Source organism: Leptinotarsa decemlineata, unplaced genomic scaffold, assembly GCF_025532065.1.
Source record: "Leptinotarsa decemlineata unplaced genomic scaffold, Ldec_3_MD MMD2_P_RNA_scaffold_4, whole genome shotgun sequence".
In the NCBI taxonomy this organism is placed as follows: Eukaryota; Metazoa; Arthropoda; class Insecta; order Coleoptera; family Chrysomelidae; genus Leptinotarsa; species Leptinotarsa decemlineata.
In genome coordinates this window covers 2,368,183-2,380,976 of record NW_027412531.1, presented here as the reverse complement: position 1 = coordinate 2,380,976, position 12,794 = coordinate 2,368,183, and the positions used below count along the sequence as shown (strand labels likewise).

The following is a 12,794-nucleotide window of genomic DNA, read 5'->3' as shown; positions in this document are numbered from 1 at the left end:
GCATGTTGATGGACAACAAATTGAGGTACGTGATATACGAGGAGTCATTAACATCCAGAAGCTACCTGAATATTTTGGAGAATACTGTAGACAGTTTCGTGGATAATCTGCCACTCGAAGATTATCGAAACTGTTGGTACCAACTAGACGGAGCTCCTGCACATTGCACAAGAGAAGTGAGCGCAGAACTGGATAGACTATTTGACGATCGGTGGATGAGGCGCTTGGGACCATGGAATTGGCCAGCGAGATCACCCGATCTTAATCCATTAGATTTTTATTTGTGGGGAATGTTTAAAGAAAAAGTTTACAAAATACCCGTGCGTTCGAGAGATGAATTGTTAGAAAGGATTGCCCAAACATTTGAAGATTTGGATCCCAATGAAATCAGATCTGCCACCACGAAAGCAGTCAACACCCGCATTTTAAAGTGCTTGGAAGTGAACGGCCAGCGATTCGAACATATTTTGAAATATTCCACATGATTGTTTTACTTTTTTATAATTATTCATATCAATATTTCCAATTTCAAGTTTCTTCCAAACATATTGAAATTGTTCTGAATTCGTATAAATTTCTTGAGGTTCATTGGCGGTAGATTCGGATACATTTCATTGAACTTTCTACATGTTCTGCTGATAATTTTGTCACACTGTACAAAAATAATAAACAAATTCATAAGAACTTCGTTTGAATAGTTTTGTTTCATCGTTTTGAAGGTATTTGCAACTTCTGAAGTGACGAAAATGTCGATATTATTAGGAGAATGTCACAACGCTACTGTCAAATAGTAATCATGGCCTGCTTACCAAATACCGAATGGAAATACCATTCTGAAGGGACATTTTCACAAATAAATGTTCATAAGTCCGAAACTTGACTAGTTAGGTATAGGTATGATATACATAGAAAGAAAGCAAATTTCAGCAGCTTTCCGAATTTTCAATAATATACAGGGTGTTCCATTTAAAATAATCAAATTTCAGCAACTTTTTCAAGCAAACGAAAAAATTGTATTTTTTTACCACCCTGTATTGAAGTAACGGAGATTAGGCTGACGTGTGGGAAGTGTCCAAGTATCACCTAACTCCAAACCAAATTTCGATATCATAGTACTTCTTAACTAAAAGATATCGGCATTTTTAGAAGTCATGATTTTCGAAGAAAAAAATTGAAATTAATTTTTATTTCGAAAACGGTAACAGATAGGTATAGGGAAATATCAAGAAAAGTTGTCGGGCAATTGTTGGAGATTCCAAAAATAATATTATATACAGAGTGTTCCATTTGAAAAATCAAAGTTGCTACTGCTTTCTAATAGAAGCGGCAACACCGCATTGTCGAAAATATTTTAGTTGGCTAGAAAATGTCCGAATATGCCCTCCATTAAATTTTCAAAGTGATCCGTTGTCTGGTTCACCAGAAACGTCTAATGTGCCATCCACCGTGAATCAGCCTGTATATATATATATATATATATATATATATATATATATATATATATATATATATATATATATATATATATATATTTTTTTAAAATTATTTTCATTTTATATTTTTATGTTTATTTTTTATTTTTTTTGTAATTTTTATCATACTCCTTTATACATTGATATGTTCTACATTCGAAAGGGTCTTTGTACCAAAGAACTAATAAAGATAATCTATCTAATCGATCTATCTATCTAATAAGTAGACTGTTCAGGATTTACTATCACCTCACCAATTATTTGCACTTGCTGTTCTTCCTGAATGGACGGATGACTTGGGGGCTTTTTGTTATTATGTACACTACCGGTAGTTGTGAATTTCGATACAAGTTCTTTTAAATATTTTCTACAGATAGGACGATTCGGAAAACATTTATTGAAAATCCTTCAGGTCTCGTGAAAGTTAAGCGTCGCACCGTAAATAAAAATCGCTTCAATTTTCTCTTCCAATGGACGAGAATTGACCATTTTAGAAATTGTTGACGTGGTACCTTTCTACTAGTAAAAGCAAAAACTAAATGGGAATATTCTAACTGAACAATGATGTTCATTGTTGTACTGACATTTTTTGTCGTTTTTATAAACAAAAAATAACTTAACAAACCTTATCGGGTCGTTGGAATTGCCATATGGCAGATAAAAAGGAATATTTCTAGAAATATCGATATTAATGTGTTTGTCTTCAGAAAATTATTAAATGTTCCGCCATTTTGTAGTAAGTGAAGATATTGACTTCATATTCTAGGGTTGTGAAGTATTCGTCAGGAGCTTCAAAATGATGTGTCACAAGACCTCCTTTTCCATTTAATGTTTTTTCCCAGATGGCACCCAGTAGCCATCTTGAAAGTTTCATCTGTCAATTTCACTTCAAAATAAAGTATTCATGCATCAATTTCATTATCCCAAATTTCAATATTTTGAGTTGACCCCTTTAAAATATAAAAGGGAGGGGACATTAAAGAAATGCACTGTAGAATTCACCATTTGTTAATTGATTTCTTCAACTTCATGAATTGTTAATAATACTTAAATCCTTACAAGTGCAATAACCTCATAAGGTTTTGATATTTCCCTTATTGTTTAAATAAAATTTGGTACTTTGGAGAAATATTGTTAAATTATTATTTTAATTATCATATTTGAACAAAATTTTGATGTGAACTCATTGACACCCAAAAAAAACTTTAGAACAATCTAGAGTAATCTCAGAAAAAAAGAATTACCTTTCAGTGGTCGTTTCTGTATCTTCTGAGGCAGTGACAAGGGAAGGATGCATCCTTACAGTGTTTAGCATTGGCTAGAAATAAATACCAGAAATTAGGTGGATCGTAATAGTTGATTCCTTGAAGTTTGAATACAGCTGACTTTGATGCTCAAAGTTTCTGAAATAACTTGGTTACCACATTCAGCGGAATTTAGGAAATTTCGAACATAAACTCTTACAAAATAATAACTCTACATTAGCTTTGGTCCTTTGAATAATTATTGATGAAAATCTTAATATTGAAAAGACATTTCATAGAAAGCTTGCTAGGGATAGGGTTAAATTTTGCCTATTTGAATTCTATTAATGAAGTGTAAACACAACGTGAAATTACTATTCAGCATATTCAGGTCAATAAAAACCACCAGAGAGAGCCTAAGGTCGCAAGAAAGGCCTTTAGCTAAACTGGGGGGAATACCGATTACAAGAGAACATGCGGAACATGTAATAGATGTATTGTCAAATATAGAAAATAATCATGAAATGATTCAGATTCATTTAAGTAAATACATGAATTGAAAGATATTCCAACCTCACTTCAATATTTTAACACACGAACACTCAGTATTCAGAATTCTATCTTTTGATATTTCAAGTTCATAGACATCGAAATTGATCCGATCACAGGATATGGAATATAAAACAATCTCCAAATATGCAAACTTGGCACAGATTGCATGCTGTGCATTTTACCTCAGTACAGTGACCGGATCAAAGTCGCAATGTCAGCATATAATTCTTTATAAATATTGAGGGAGGTCAAGATCATAGTTAATAGTTAACAGTTATCAGTTAACAGTTATCAGTTAACAGTCAACAGACAGTATTCATTTACGTATCGATTGGGTCTTCAGAAATGCAGCACATCTCCTTTTCTTCAATCCTGCTGGGTGGCAGTATAATGTAAGTTTTTTTGATTGTTTTAATGTATTATTTTTATTAACATTTGAGTGTGAGTTAATCCAAAATATATTTTTCGTTTCTGTTACAATAAATATTTAATTAAGTTTTAAATGAGTTCTTTCATTATTTTGGATGAATGAATGAATGGGTGAAACAGCAAATAAAAATCCTCTCGTAAATAGCCAAGCGAGAACTGAGTTGCGACAGTATTATTGATAAAAACACTACTCTGCCCCTTTTACAAAACGACTTTTATTTACGACTTCCACGTTCTTAAACAGAGTAGTAACAAAGTTTTATATTCAACTCAAGGACATTTTTATGCATCACACACATGATCCAAAAATATATATCGTTAATGTAGAAAACTTAGAAATCTGATTTGTATCGCCATCTATTTAAAATGGACCAAACTAAGGCTAAAACAGCATTTCATTTTAGCGTAACAATACAGATTTCCGTGTAGATTCTTAACAATAGATAGGGCACCCACGTCATAACGTTTGAAGAGTCCCAAGTGCCCTATAGAACTCATAGCTACTACACAAGGCTACTAGGGAGGCGATAGAAATTCGGAAATACAGACAATTCAAACCAAAAGGAAGAGAAAATTAACATAAATAATGTTTAGCTGCCTGCAATGAATTATACGCCTATCGGTTCATTCAATTCAACCAATAGAAATGAAGCCAGACCCACGACAAATAGAATGAAACCGGAGAGTCAAACTTTGAAAGATGTCTTATCTGCAATGAGGATGAATTGAGTACTTCTTCTGTTGCCTCATCACCTTGATAAAGACCTCAAAAAATTGATGGATGTAGCCGTTATTATGTGGTAGAAGATCATCATCAATGTGGAGGTGGCATTCAGGCCACACGCCAGGTTATCTAATTTCTTTTTTAATGCCAAAGGTAAAGTGTGTAATCCATTAATTGGTTTTCTTTAGACTATTGTTCTATTCTTCTATATACTGTTCCATGGATTTCTGTTTTATGTCAAAAAGTATTAGTATGAAGTAAGGTGTAATATAGGTGATATGGCGGATGTCAAGTTTTATTATAAGTTGCTAACAATTATTACAAAATAAAGGGGATCATTCAGGACTTGAAAGTTTATTTTAATTATATCAACAACAAAGTGGACAAGATGGAGAAATCTGGTCTTTTTAAATCAATCCTTGGAAATTTACAAATATAAGCATTGCTTATGTAACCTACTTGCCAAATTGATCTGGTCTATCCAGGTAATAAAAGTCATCAAGGTCCGTCTGTTATTACTCACAGTGGTTGGCTAAACGATTATAATAAATACATTGATGGATGTAGCCGTTACTACGTGGTAGGAAATCATTATGAAGAAAAGAGAACACAACACAACAAAGTTTTTGTTTCAGGGTTGAAATTAGATGATTTTAATGTATTTCCACGTGTTAAAACCGAAAGTGACCATAAAAATTATATATTAGCTCTTGTTTTCAAGATATAGTATCATTATATTATATATATATGTATATTGAGTTTTCAACAAATTAAATATTTCATCACCAACAGTTGGTACACATGTTTGTTTACATAACACCCCTCTCATCAGCTGTTCTTAAGTAGTAAACGTAACCTATGTGAGCTTGTCAATTGTACGCACGTGGTTGCTATTGAAATTATCGTGTGAAGTTGATTTTTAAATTAATTTAAATGCTGATATGAAATGCCTCGAAAGTGTGTGAATTCTGTCGATAGCTTTTGCTATATATGTGGTGAAATAACATTTAAGGCTCAGAAACGTAAAATGACACCTATCGTTAAGACAGCCTATGAACATTATTTTGGTGTGAAAGTTGGAGACCAAGATAAATCATGGGCTCCTCATATATGTTGTAATTCTTGTTCCGTCATATTGCGAGAGTGGCTGAAAAATAAAAACCGGGCAATGGCTTTTGCAGTACCTATGGTTTGGCGTGAGCCTACCAATCATACAGACGACTGTTATTTCTGCTTAACTCCTCCCATTAAGCAAGGTTTATCTATGAAGAAAAGAGGAACGGTTAAATACCCTAATCTCCCATCTGCTCTTCGGCCTGTACCACACTCAGACAATTTGCCAGTCCCTTCTCCACCCCAAAACTATGAAATTTTAGAGGAAGGTGATGAAGACTGTTTAGAAGGAGCAACCCATCCTTCTACATCCTATGACCCTGATTTTGAGGTAAGCGATAGGTCTAGTGATCCGCACAGAATTAGTCAAGCAGAGTTGAGTGACCTTATAAGAGATCTTCGCTTGTCTAAGGAAAAGGCTGAGCTGTTAGGGTCAAGACTACAACAGAGGAATCTTCTAAAACATGATGTGAAAATATCTCAGTACAGACAGCGTCAAAAAGATTTGCTTCCTTTTTTTGAGAAAAAAGAAAACCTCGTAGTTTGTTCTGATGTTAATGGTTTGATGGACTGCTTGAATTTGGATCACACTCCATCTGAATGGAGAGTGTTTATAGACTCTTCAAAACTAAGCTTAAAAGCTGTACTTCTGCATAATGGAAATCAGCTACCCTCTATTCCTATAGGTCATGCAGTTCACATGAAGGAAACGTATATAAATATGAAAACACTTCTCAAATCAATCAAATATGAACAACACAAGTGGCACATCTGTGGTGATCTGAAAGTCATTGCTATACTTCTAGGAATGCAATTAGGGTTCACCAAGTACTGTTGTTTTTTGTGTCTGTGGGACAGTCGGGATAGAAAATCTCACTATAAAAAAATGAACTGGCCTACACGAGACCTAAACCCTAATGAGAAAAATGTAGTTTACGAGCCTCTTGTAGATCCTAAGGATGTTCTCCTTCCCCCATTACATATTAAGTTGGGACTAATGAAAAACTTTGTGAAGGCCATGGACCAGGAAGGACAAGCTTTTAATTACTTGAGAGCAAAGTTTCCCAGGTTGAGTGATGCTAAAGTCAAGGAAGGCATCTTTATTGGGCCTCAAATCCGTGAAATCGTAAATGATCCTGCTTTTGACATGATTTTAACAGGAAATGAAAAAAGAGCCTGGGAAGCCTTTAAGGGGGTTGTACATGGGTTTTTAGGTAACAAAAGAGATGATAACTTCACAGCATTGGTTAAAGAGCTTCTTCAAGCTTACCACCAACTTGGATGCAACATGTCCTTAAAAATTCATTTTCTTCACTCTCATCTTAATTTCTTCCCACAAAACTGTGGAGCTGTGAGTGACGAACACGGAGAAAGATTCCATCAAGACATTGCCTTAATGGAACAGAGCTATCAGGGCCGTTGGAATGAAGCAATGCTTGCAGACTACTGCTGGTCTGTGTGTAGGGATGCTCCAGAAGTGTTTTATAAAAGACAAGCTAGACGACAGCGATCTTAAAATGAATCGGATGGACTTAATTGAAATTTGGTGGTACAAACTTCTTTTATTTGTCAAAACACTAAGAATAATGTTTTTTTTTATTAATTTTGTACTTAAAATATTCTAAAAGAAACATAACAATATTGTTTTATGTACTTTCACTTTTCACGTATAGTATAACTACTCTTTAAGATTAGGTACTGTGTATCTCAAAAACCAGAGCAAATAAAAATTTTTCATTGTTATTTTCGTTTTTATCACCCCAAAATTAGTAGAAATTGACTAATTTAGTGTAGGAAACATTCAGAAAATATTTTTTTGTTGTGTTGTGGAATTGAAACTTTCTGTTTTTTACCACTTTCATTTGTGAATAACGTGACTGCAGTTTCATCCTATAAGGACATTTTCAAACTTATACATTTAACTAAAAATGATTTGATTACATTAGCCCGTATATAACACCACTGTAGTTTATGATAGAGATACTTAGCTTAATTGAGTATAGTTGAAGTAAACGGTATCGTGCATACTTAACGCGATTTGAGTGTTGAAATTCGATATTGGTGCAGTTATAATTACTTAAAATTTTTGTTATCTGTTTTAAATGTTGCGTCCTTAGACAAGTACTAATAGTAATAACGAATGTGATAACAACGCAGACTCTTTCCTGTGTAGTGATTCCAATAGCGATGGAGAACAATGCGAAAAAGAGATACCAGTGAATAAGATTCGGATGCATTTAAATATTGAAACACAGAAAGTATGTTTCAATGCATATAAGAATCTACATCTCAAGTTTGATTTCGAGGGAAACAAACTATTACAAGCAACATCAGATTTGACAGAAATTCCTTTCTCAACTGTACGTAAAATAGTCAAAAACAAACCTTATGAACGCAAGACGCGATGTGATACGGGATTACCAAAACCTTTAGATGTTCATCTAATTAAATCATTGAAAAAAACAATATATGACTGTTACGAATAAAGTGAGATTCCTACAACTGAAATCATAAGGAAGGAATTGACTACTTCCGGCCATAACGTGAGCTGCTGTGACAAAACTCTTCAGAATTGGATAAAGAAACTAGGATTTAAATTTGAAATAATAAACAAACGTCAAGCAGTTATGGAAGGAAGAAGAATATTGGAATTGCATAACAAATACTTAGAACAAATAATTAAATGTAGACAAGAACAACGGGAAATTGTCTATTTGGGCGAAACTTGGTATGACACTCACGACACAGTTACGAAAGGATGGACTGATGGTTCGAGAATGTGTACGCCTAACATTCCTGCAAACAAAGGATCGCGACTAATCATTGTGCATTGCGGAGGAAGTGAAGGATGGGTTCCGAATTCATTGAAAGTTGAAAGACACGCCAGATGAAGCCATTGTATGGCGAAACACGTGTTGCGTTTTTGTAAAACAATTTAGTGAAAATCTCACAATAAAGTGTTTTTGGAATACGTATGTGGAAAAAAACTTGAGGACTGCAGTGTTGACTATCATAAGAACATGGAAACTAACATTTTTGAGAAATGGTTTGACAACGCTTCTTATCATTCGCAACAGCTCATCAAAGTACCGAATAAAAATTCGAGGAAAGATGAAATACAAAGTTTTTTGAATGGATAACAATTTGTATTTCGAAGATAATTATACCAAAAACCAACTACTTGAAGTTTTACAGACAAAAACATTTGAAAAAGTATTGAAAGTATTGCTGAAAAGTATGGACACACCATACTGAGACTTCCCCCTATTTTTGTGTTTTCAATCCCATCGAGTTGATTTGGGGGAAAATTAAAACGACCTGTATCTGTAATGTTCTCTTTCAATTTTCAATCGGATATTTCTATACAATATTGGAAAGTTGCAGTATTTTTTTGATATTATTGAGAGTTTCTATAATTTTTTTATTAGGACCGATAATCTCTCAAATGGAACCAATTCCTAGCCTTTTCATGTACCACAGTTTATTCTCGAAAACTATCAAGTACATGAAATGTGTTGACATCATAAACCCTTAAAAGTTTCCAGTGAGTATTTTCCACGTCTTGAAACTTCCAGGAATTTAAGAACTTTTATGTCGTCCCTAGCAGTGTACAATCTTGAGCCAACTATTGAAAAAAATACATGTCGTTTATAAAAATGGGATTGTATTCAAATTAAAACTGTGAATGTGCCTAATTCAAAGTCCATATGGAGTTCCTGAGAGAAATAATAACATATAATTCAATATTAACAGTTCCAATATATTTCTAGTTTCCAAGATATTGGGAATATACATTTTTACTAGTATATTTTATTTTTGACTTTTCCAAAAATGCTCGAAATTAATTAGGAACTTCATATTACTTCAAATTAGAAAAGATACGAATATTACTAGAGTTTTATCCTAAAACCAAACCGTTATTTTCAACATCTCGACACGTGTTTCGATCACCGAGTGATCTTCTTCAAGAGGAGGATTAAACTAATTATCCATACCAGGGGTTCCCAACCTTTTTGCACCTGCGTACCACTTGACTTTTTGAGAAATATTGGCGTACCTAAACACTAAAAGTGTTCAAAAGCTTTTTTAATTAAATTCCTGAGAAAACTTAATATTTAATGGTTGGATGTTTGTTTATTTATAACATGCTTAGAATAAAGGAGGAATAAAATGATTAAAATGGTTTTAATTTAGTCAGCAAAAAATTAATCATCATACAAAATATACTTTTATAGTCTTTAGTACGAAACTTGTTGTTTGTCTGAGATTATAATCTCAACATTAGGACTAATGGAACTTATCTTCACTCCTAAGTTCTCTTCAACACTTATTCTGCTTCTATATATATTTTTTATGTACATCAGTTCAGAAAATCGACTCTCGCACAAGTAACTCGTAACAAATGGCATCAAAGTAGCAGAGCTTGCCTGAATAGCAAAGGGTACTCGGTTTTACATCTGATCCAGAAATTAGTTGAAGATTTCTCTTTGAAATAATCTTTCATGGAACTATCTTCCGTAAGGTCGATAAAACTTACTTTTAGTTCCAATTCATTTGGTGAAGTTCCCGAAAAAGGATTTCTGATCCAGTCCACTTTTGAATAATCTTCAGAGAAATACTTCTTGAAGCTTTTTTGAAGGCCTTCCAAATGAACAATGATATCTGCAAACACATCTGGCATTGGAGATATTTCATTTTCTTCAAAAAATGATGATAGAGGTGGGAAATGCAGATAAATTCTCCTCCTGCATTTGTGAACGAAACAGAACCAACTTCTTCTTGAAGAAGTTGGTTCAAAGGTAAAGTTTTGAACTTGCCACCCATTTCTTCACACATCAAGGAAAATAATCTTGTGTCTAGAGCCCTAGCCTTTATGAAGCATACCTTCAGCAGCTAATGCTTCTCGATGGGTACTTTTCATTTTTGCTGCTAGCCCTGTACGCAAACCAATACATTTGGACCAGGGAATGCCTACTTTGAACACATATTCATCAATTACCTTAAAAATGAGTTCCGCTGTTGTATTTGATTCAACTGGTTTGCAGAAAAAAACTCTTCTATCGCCTCTTCATTATAATCAAATCACATGAAAACACGTAGCTGCGCCGTTTGTAACATCAGTGCTTTCGTCAACTTGAAGTGCAAAATAAGTGCATTCTTGGAGTTTTAAAGCCAGTTTTTCTTCAATATTATTAGACATATCGTCAATTCGTCTTTTTTCTGTATTATTTGACAGTGGCATTTTTTTAATTTCTTTGGCTGCCTTTTCTCCTAACACGGCTTGAACAATATCCACAGCGGCCGTCAGTAAAAGCGTCTCACCTATAGTGTGAGGCTTTTCATCCTTCGCAATTTTTAAACTAGCAAGGTATGACGCCTTTATCAAGTTAGTATCAGTATTAATAAACTTCGTCAAACATTGGGTTTCTTTCTTTGAGAGAGAGAGAGAGAGAGAGAAAGAACTTTATTGTCCAAAGAACAGAATTCTTGTTAACAAAGTTTAGAAATACATTTATGTATGTACACATATATCTATATATACACACACACACACACACACACACACACACACACACACACACACACACACATATATACATATGTAACACAAAGGGATCAATTCAAAATTAAATAAACACCTTAAAATAATAAAACCAAGTAAAATAATATAAAGTGCGTATGCAAGTGATTGCAATGTTAGTCAAAATCTTCATTATAATATTCGTCTAAAGTATAAAAAGCTTTATTTAGCAAAAAACATCTTACAGCACTTCGAAAATTTTTATATGAAGAAGTGGAGCGAAGATATACTGGCAAATGATTGAACATTTTCCTTGCATTGTATATTATGCATTTTTTTATTAATGCGCTTTTAGGAATGGGTAGTGCTATTAAGTGGCTATTATGCCTAGTATTATAAGAGTTTGTTGAATCACTGATTTTTTGATCAATAAACAGGGGTTTACAGCAATCTCTCGGTTTTGCCTTACAAATATATCTAACCGCTCTCTTTTGTAAGATAAACACAGACTGTAACAAGAACTGAGAAGCATTACCCCAGAAACAAATTCCATATCTTAGGCGGGATTCTATTACCGCAAAATAGACTGTTCTTGCAGCTTGCAAGTTGAGTTCTCTGGTAATAACCCTTAAAACATAGCATCCCGAAGCCATCCTATTACATAGATTAGAGATGTGGATATCAAAGGATAGATTATTATCTACATGCAAACCCAAGAATTTACTTGATGAGACGGAGCTAATTAAAGTATTCCCTAGAAAAATTTCATTTAATATACATTTAAAGGTTAGTATGCAGGTTTTTGTGGTATTGAATGCCAGTCTGTTAGCATCACACCACTTTTTAATGATGTCTAGATCAACCGATATATTATTATATAGTTCAGTATTGTCTTTTGAGTGCCAAACAATAGTAGTGTCATCAGCAAATAGAGTTATTTTTCCTTTCGTATTGATGAGAGATAGGTCATTTATGAAGAGCAGGAACCGTGGACCGAGTACTGAACCTTGCGGAACCCCACAAGATACCAACAGAGGTTCAGATCTCTTATTATTAACTAATACAGACTGGGTGCGATCTGACAAATAAGAATGAAACCATTTCAACGCTACATCTCTGAAACCATACATTTCCAATTTATTCAAGAGAATTTTGTGATTTACGCAGTCGAATGCCTTAGCAAGGTCACAAAACACAGCAGCAACTACTTCACCCTCATTGATACTGAAATATATTTTTTCTAGAACTGAGAACATAGCATTATTGGTGCTCCTTGATTCTTGAAAACCAAATTGGCAATTACTAAGTGAGTGGTTAGTATTGAGAAATGAGATCATTCTTTTCTTCACCAATTTTTCTATAAGCTTTGCAAGAGTTGGCAAAAGTGAAATGGGTCTAAGGTTTGTAACCAACTCACAATCTCCTCCTTTAGATAAGGGGTTAATGATTGCGAACTTCAAACATTTTGGAAATATTCCGCTCGAGAATGAAAAATTGATGGCTTCTGCCAAGGTTGACAAAGCATTCTCTGGAATATGAAGAAGTACCTTTGCAGATATATCGTCCCATCCTGAGGTATTTTTGTTTTTTATACTTTTTAAGATGTCCATTATTTCCTCAGAATTAGTTGGTGTTAAAAAGAAAGAATCTCTTGTATATATGTTCTTCATATAACATTTAGGGTCTTCTTGCGGGGGGATATTTGTAGAGATACTTTCTGCTATGGAGCAATAATAATT

The 12,794-nt window shown here is 33.8% G+C and overlaps 1 protein-coding gene across 3 annotated transcripts in view; it reads right to left on the bottom strand.

Annotated features, from left to right (window-relative positions):
* The window catches only part of Tsc1 (tuberous sclerosis 1 protein hamartin), a 135,633-nt gene that overhangs the window by 104,215 nt on the left and 18,624 nt on the right, over positions 1–12,794 (bottom strand). For all 3 annotated transcript variants that reach the window (XM_074186658.1, XM_074186660.1, XM_074186659.1), the window contains exon 7: positions 2,717–2,790. In XM_074186658.1, coding sequence (XP_074042759.1) covers positions 2,717–2,790 — 74 coding nt within the window. The remainder of the gene's footprint in view (positions 1–2,716; positions 2,791–12,794) is intronic.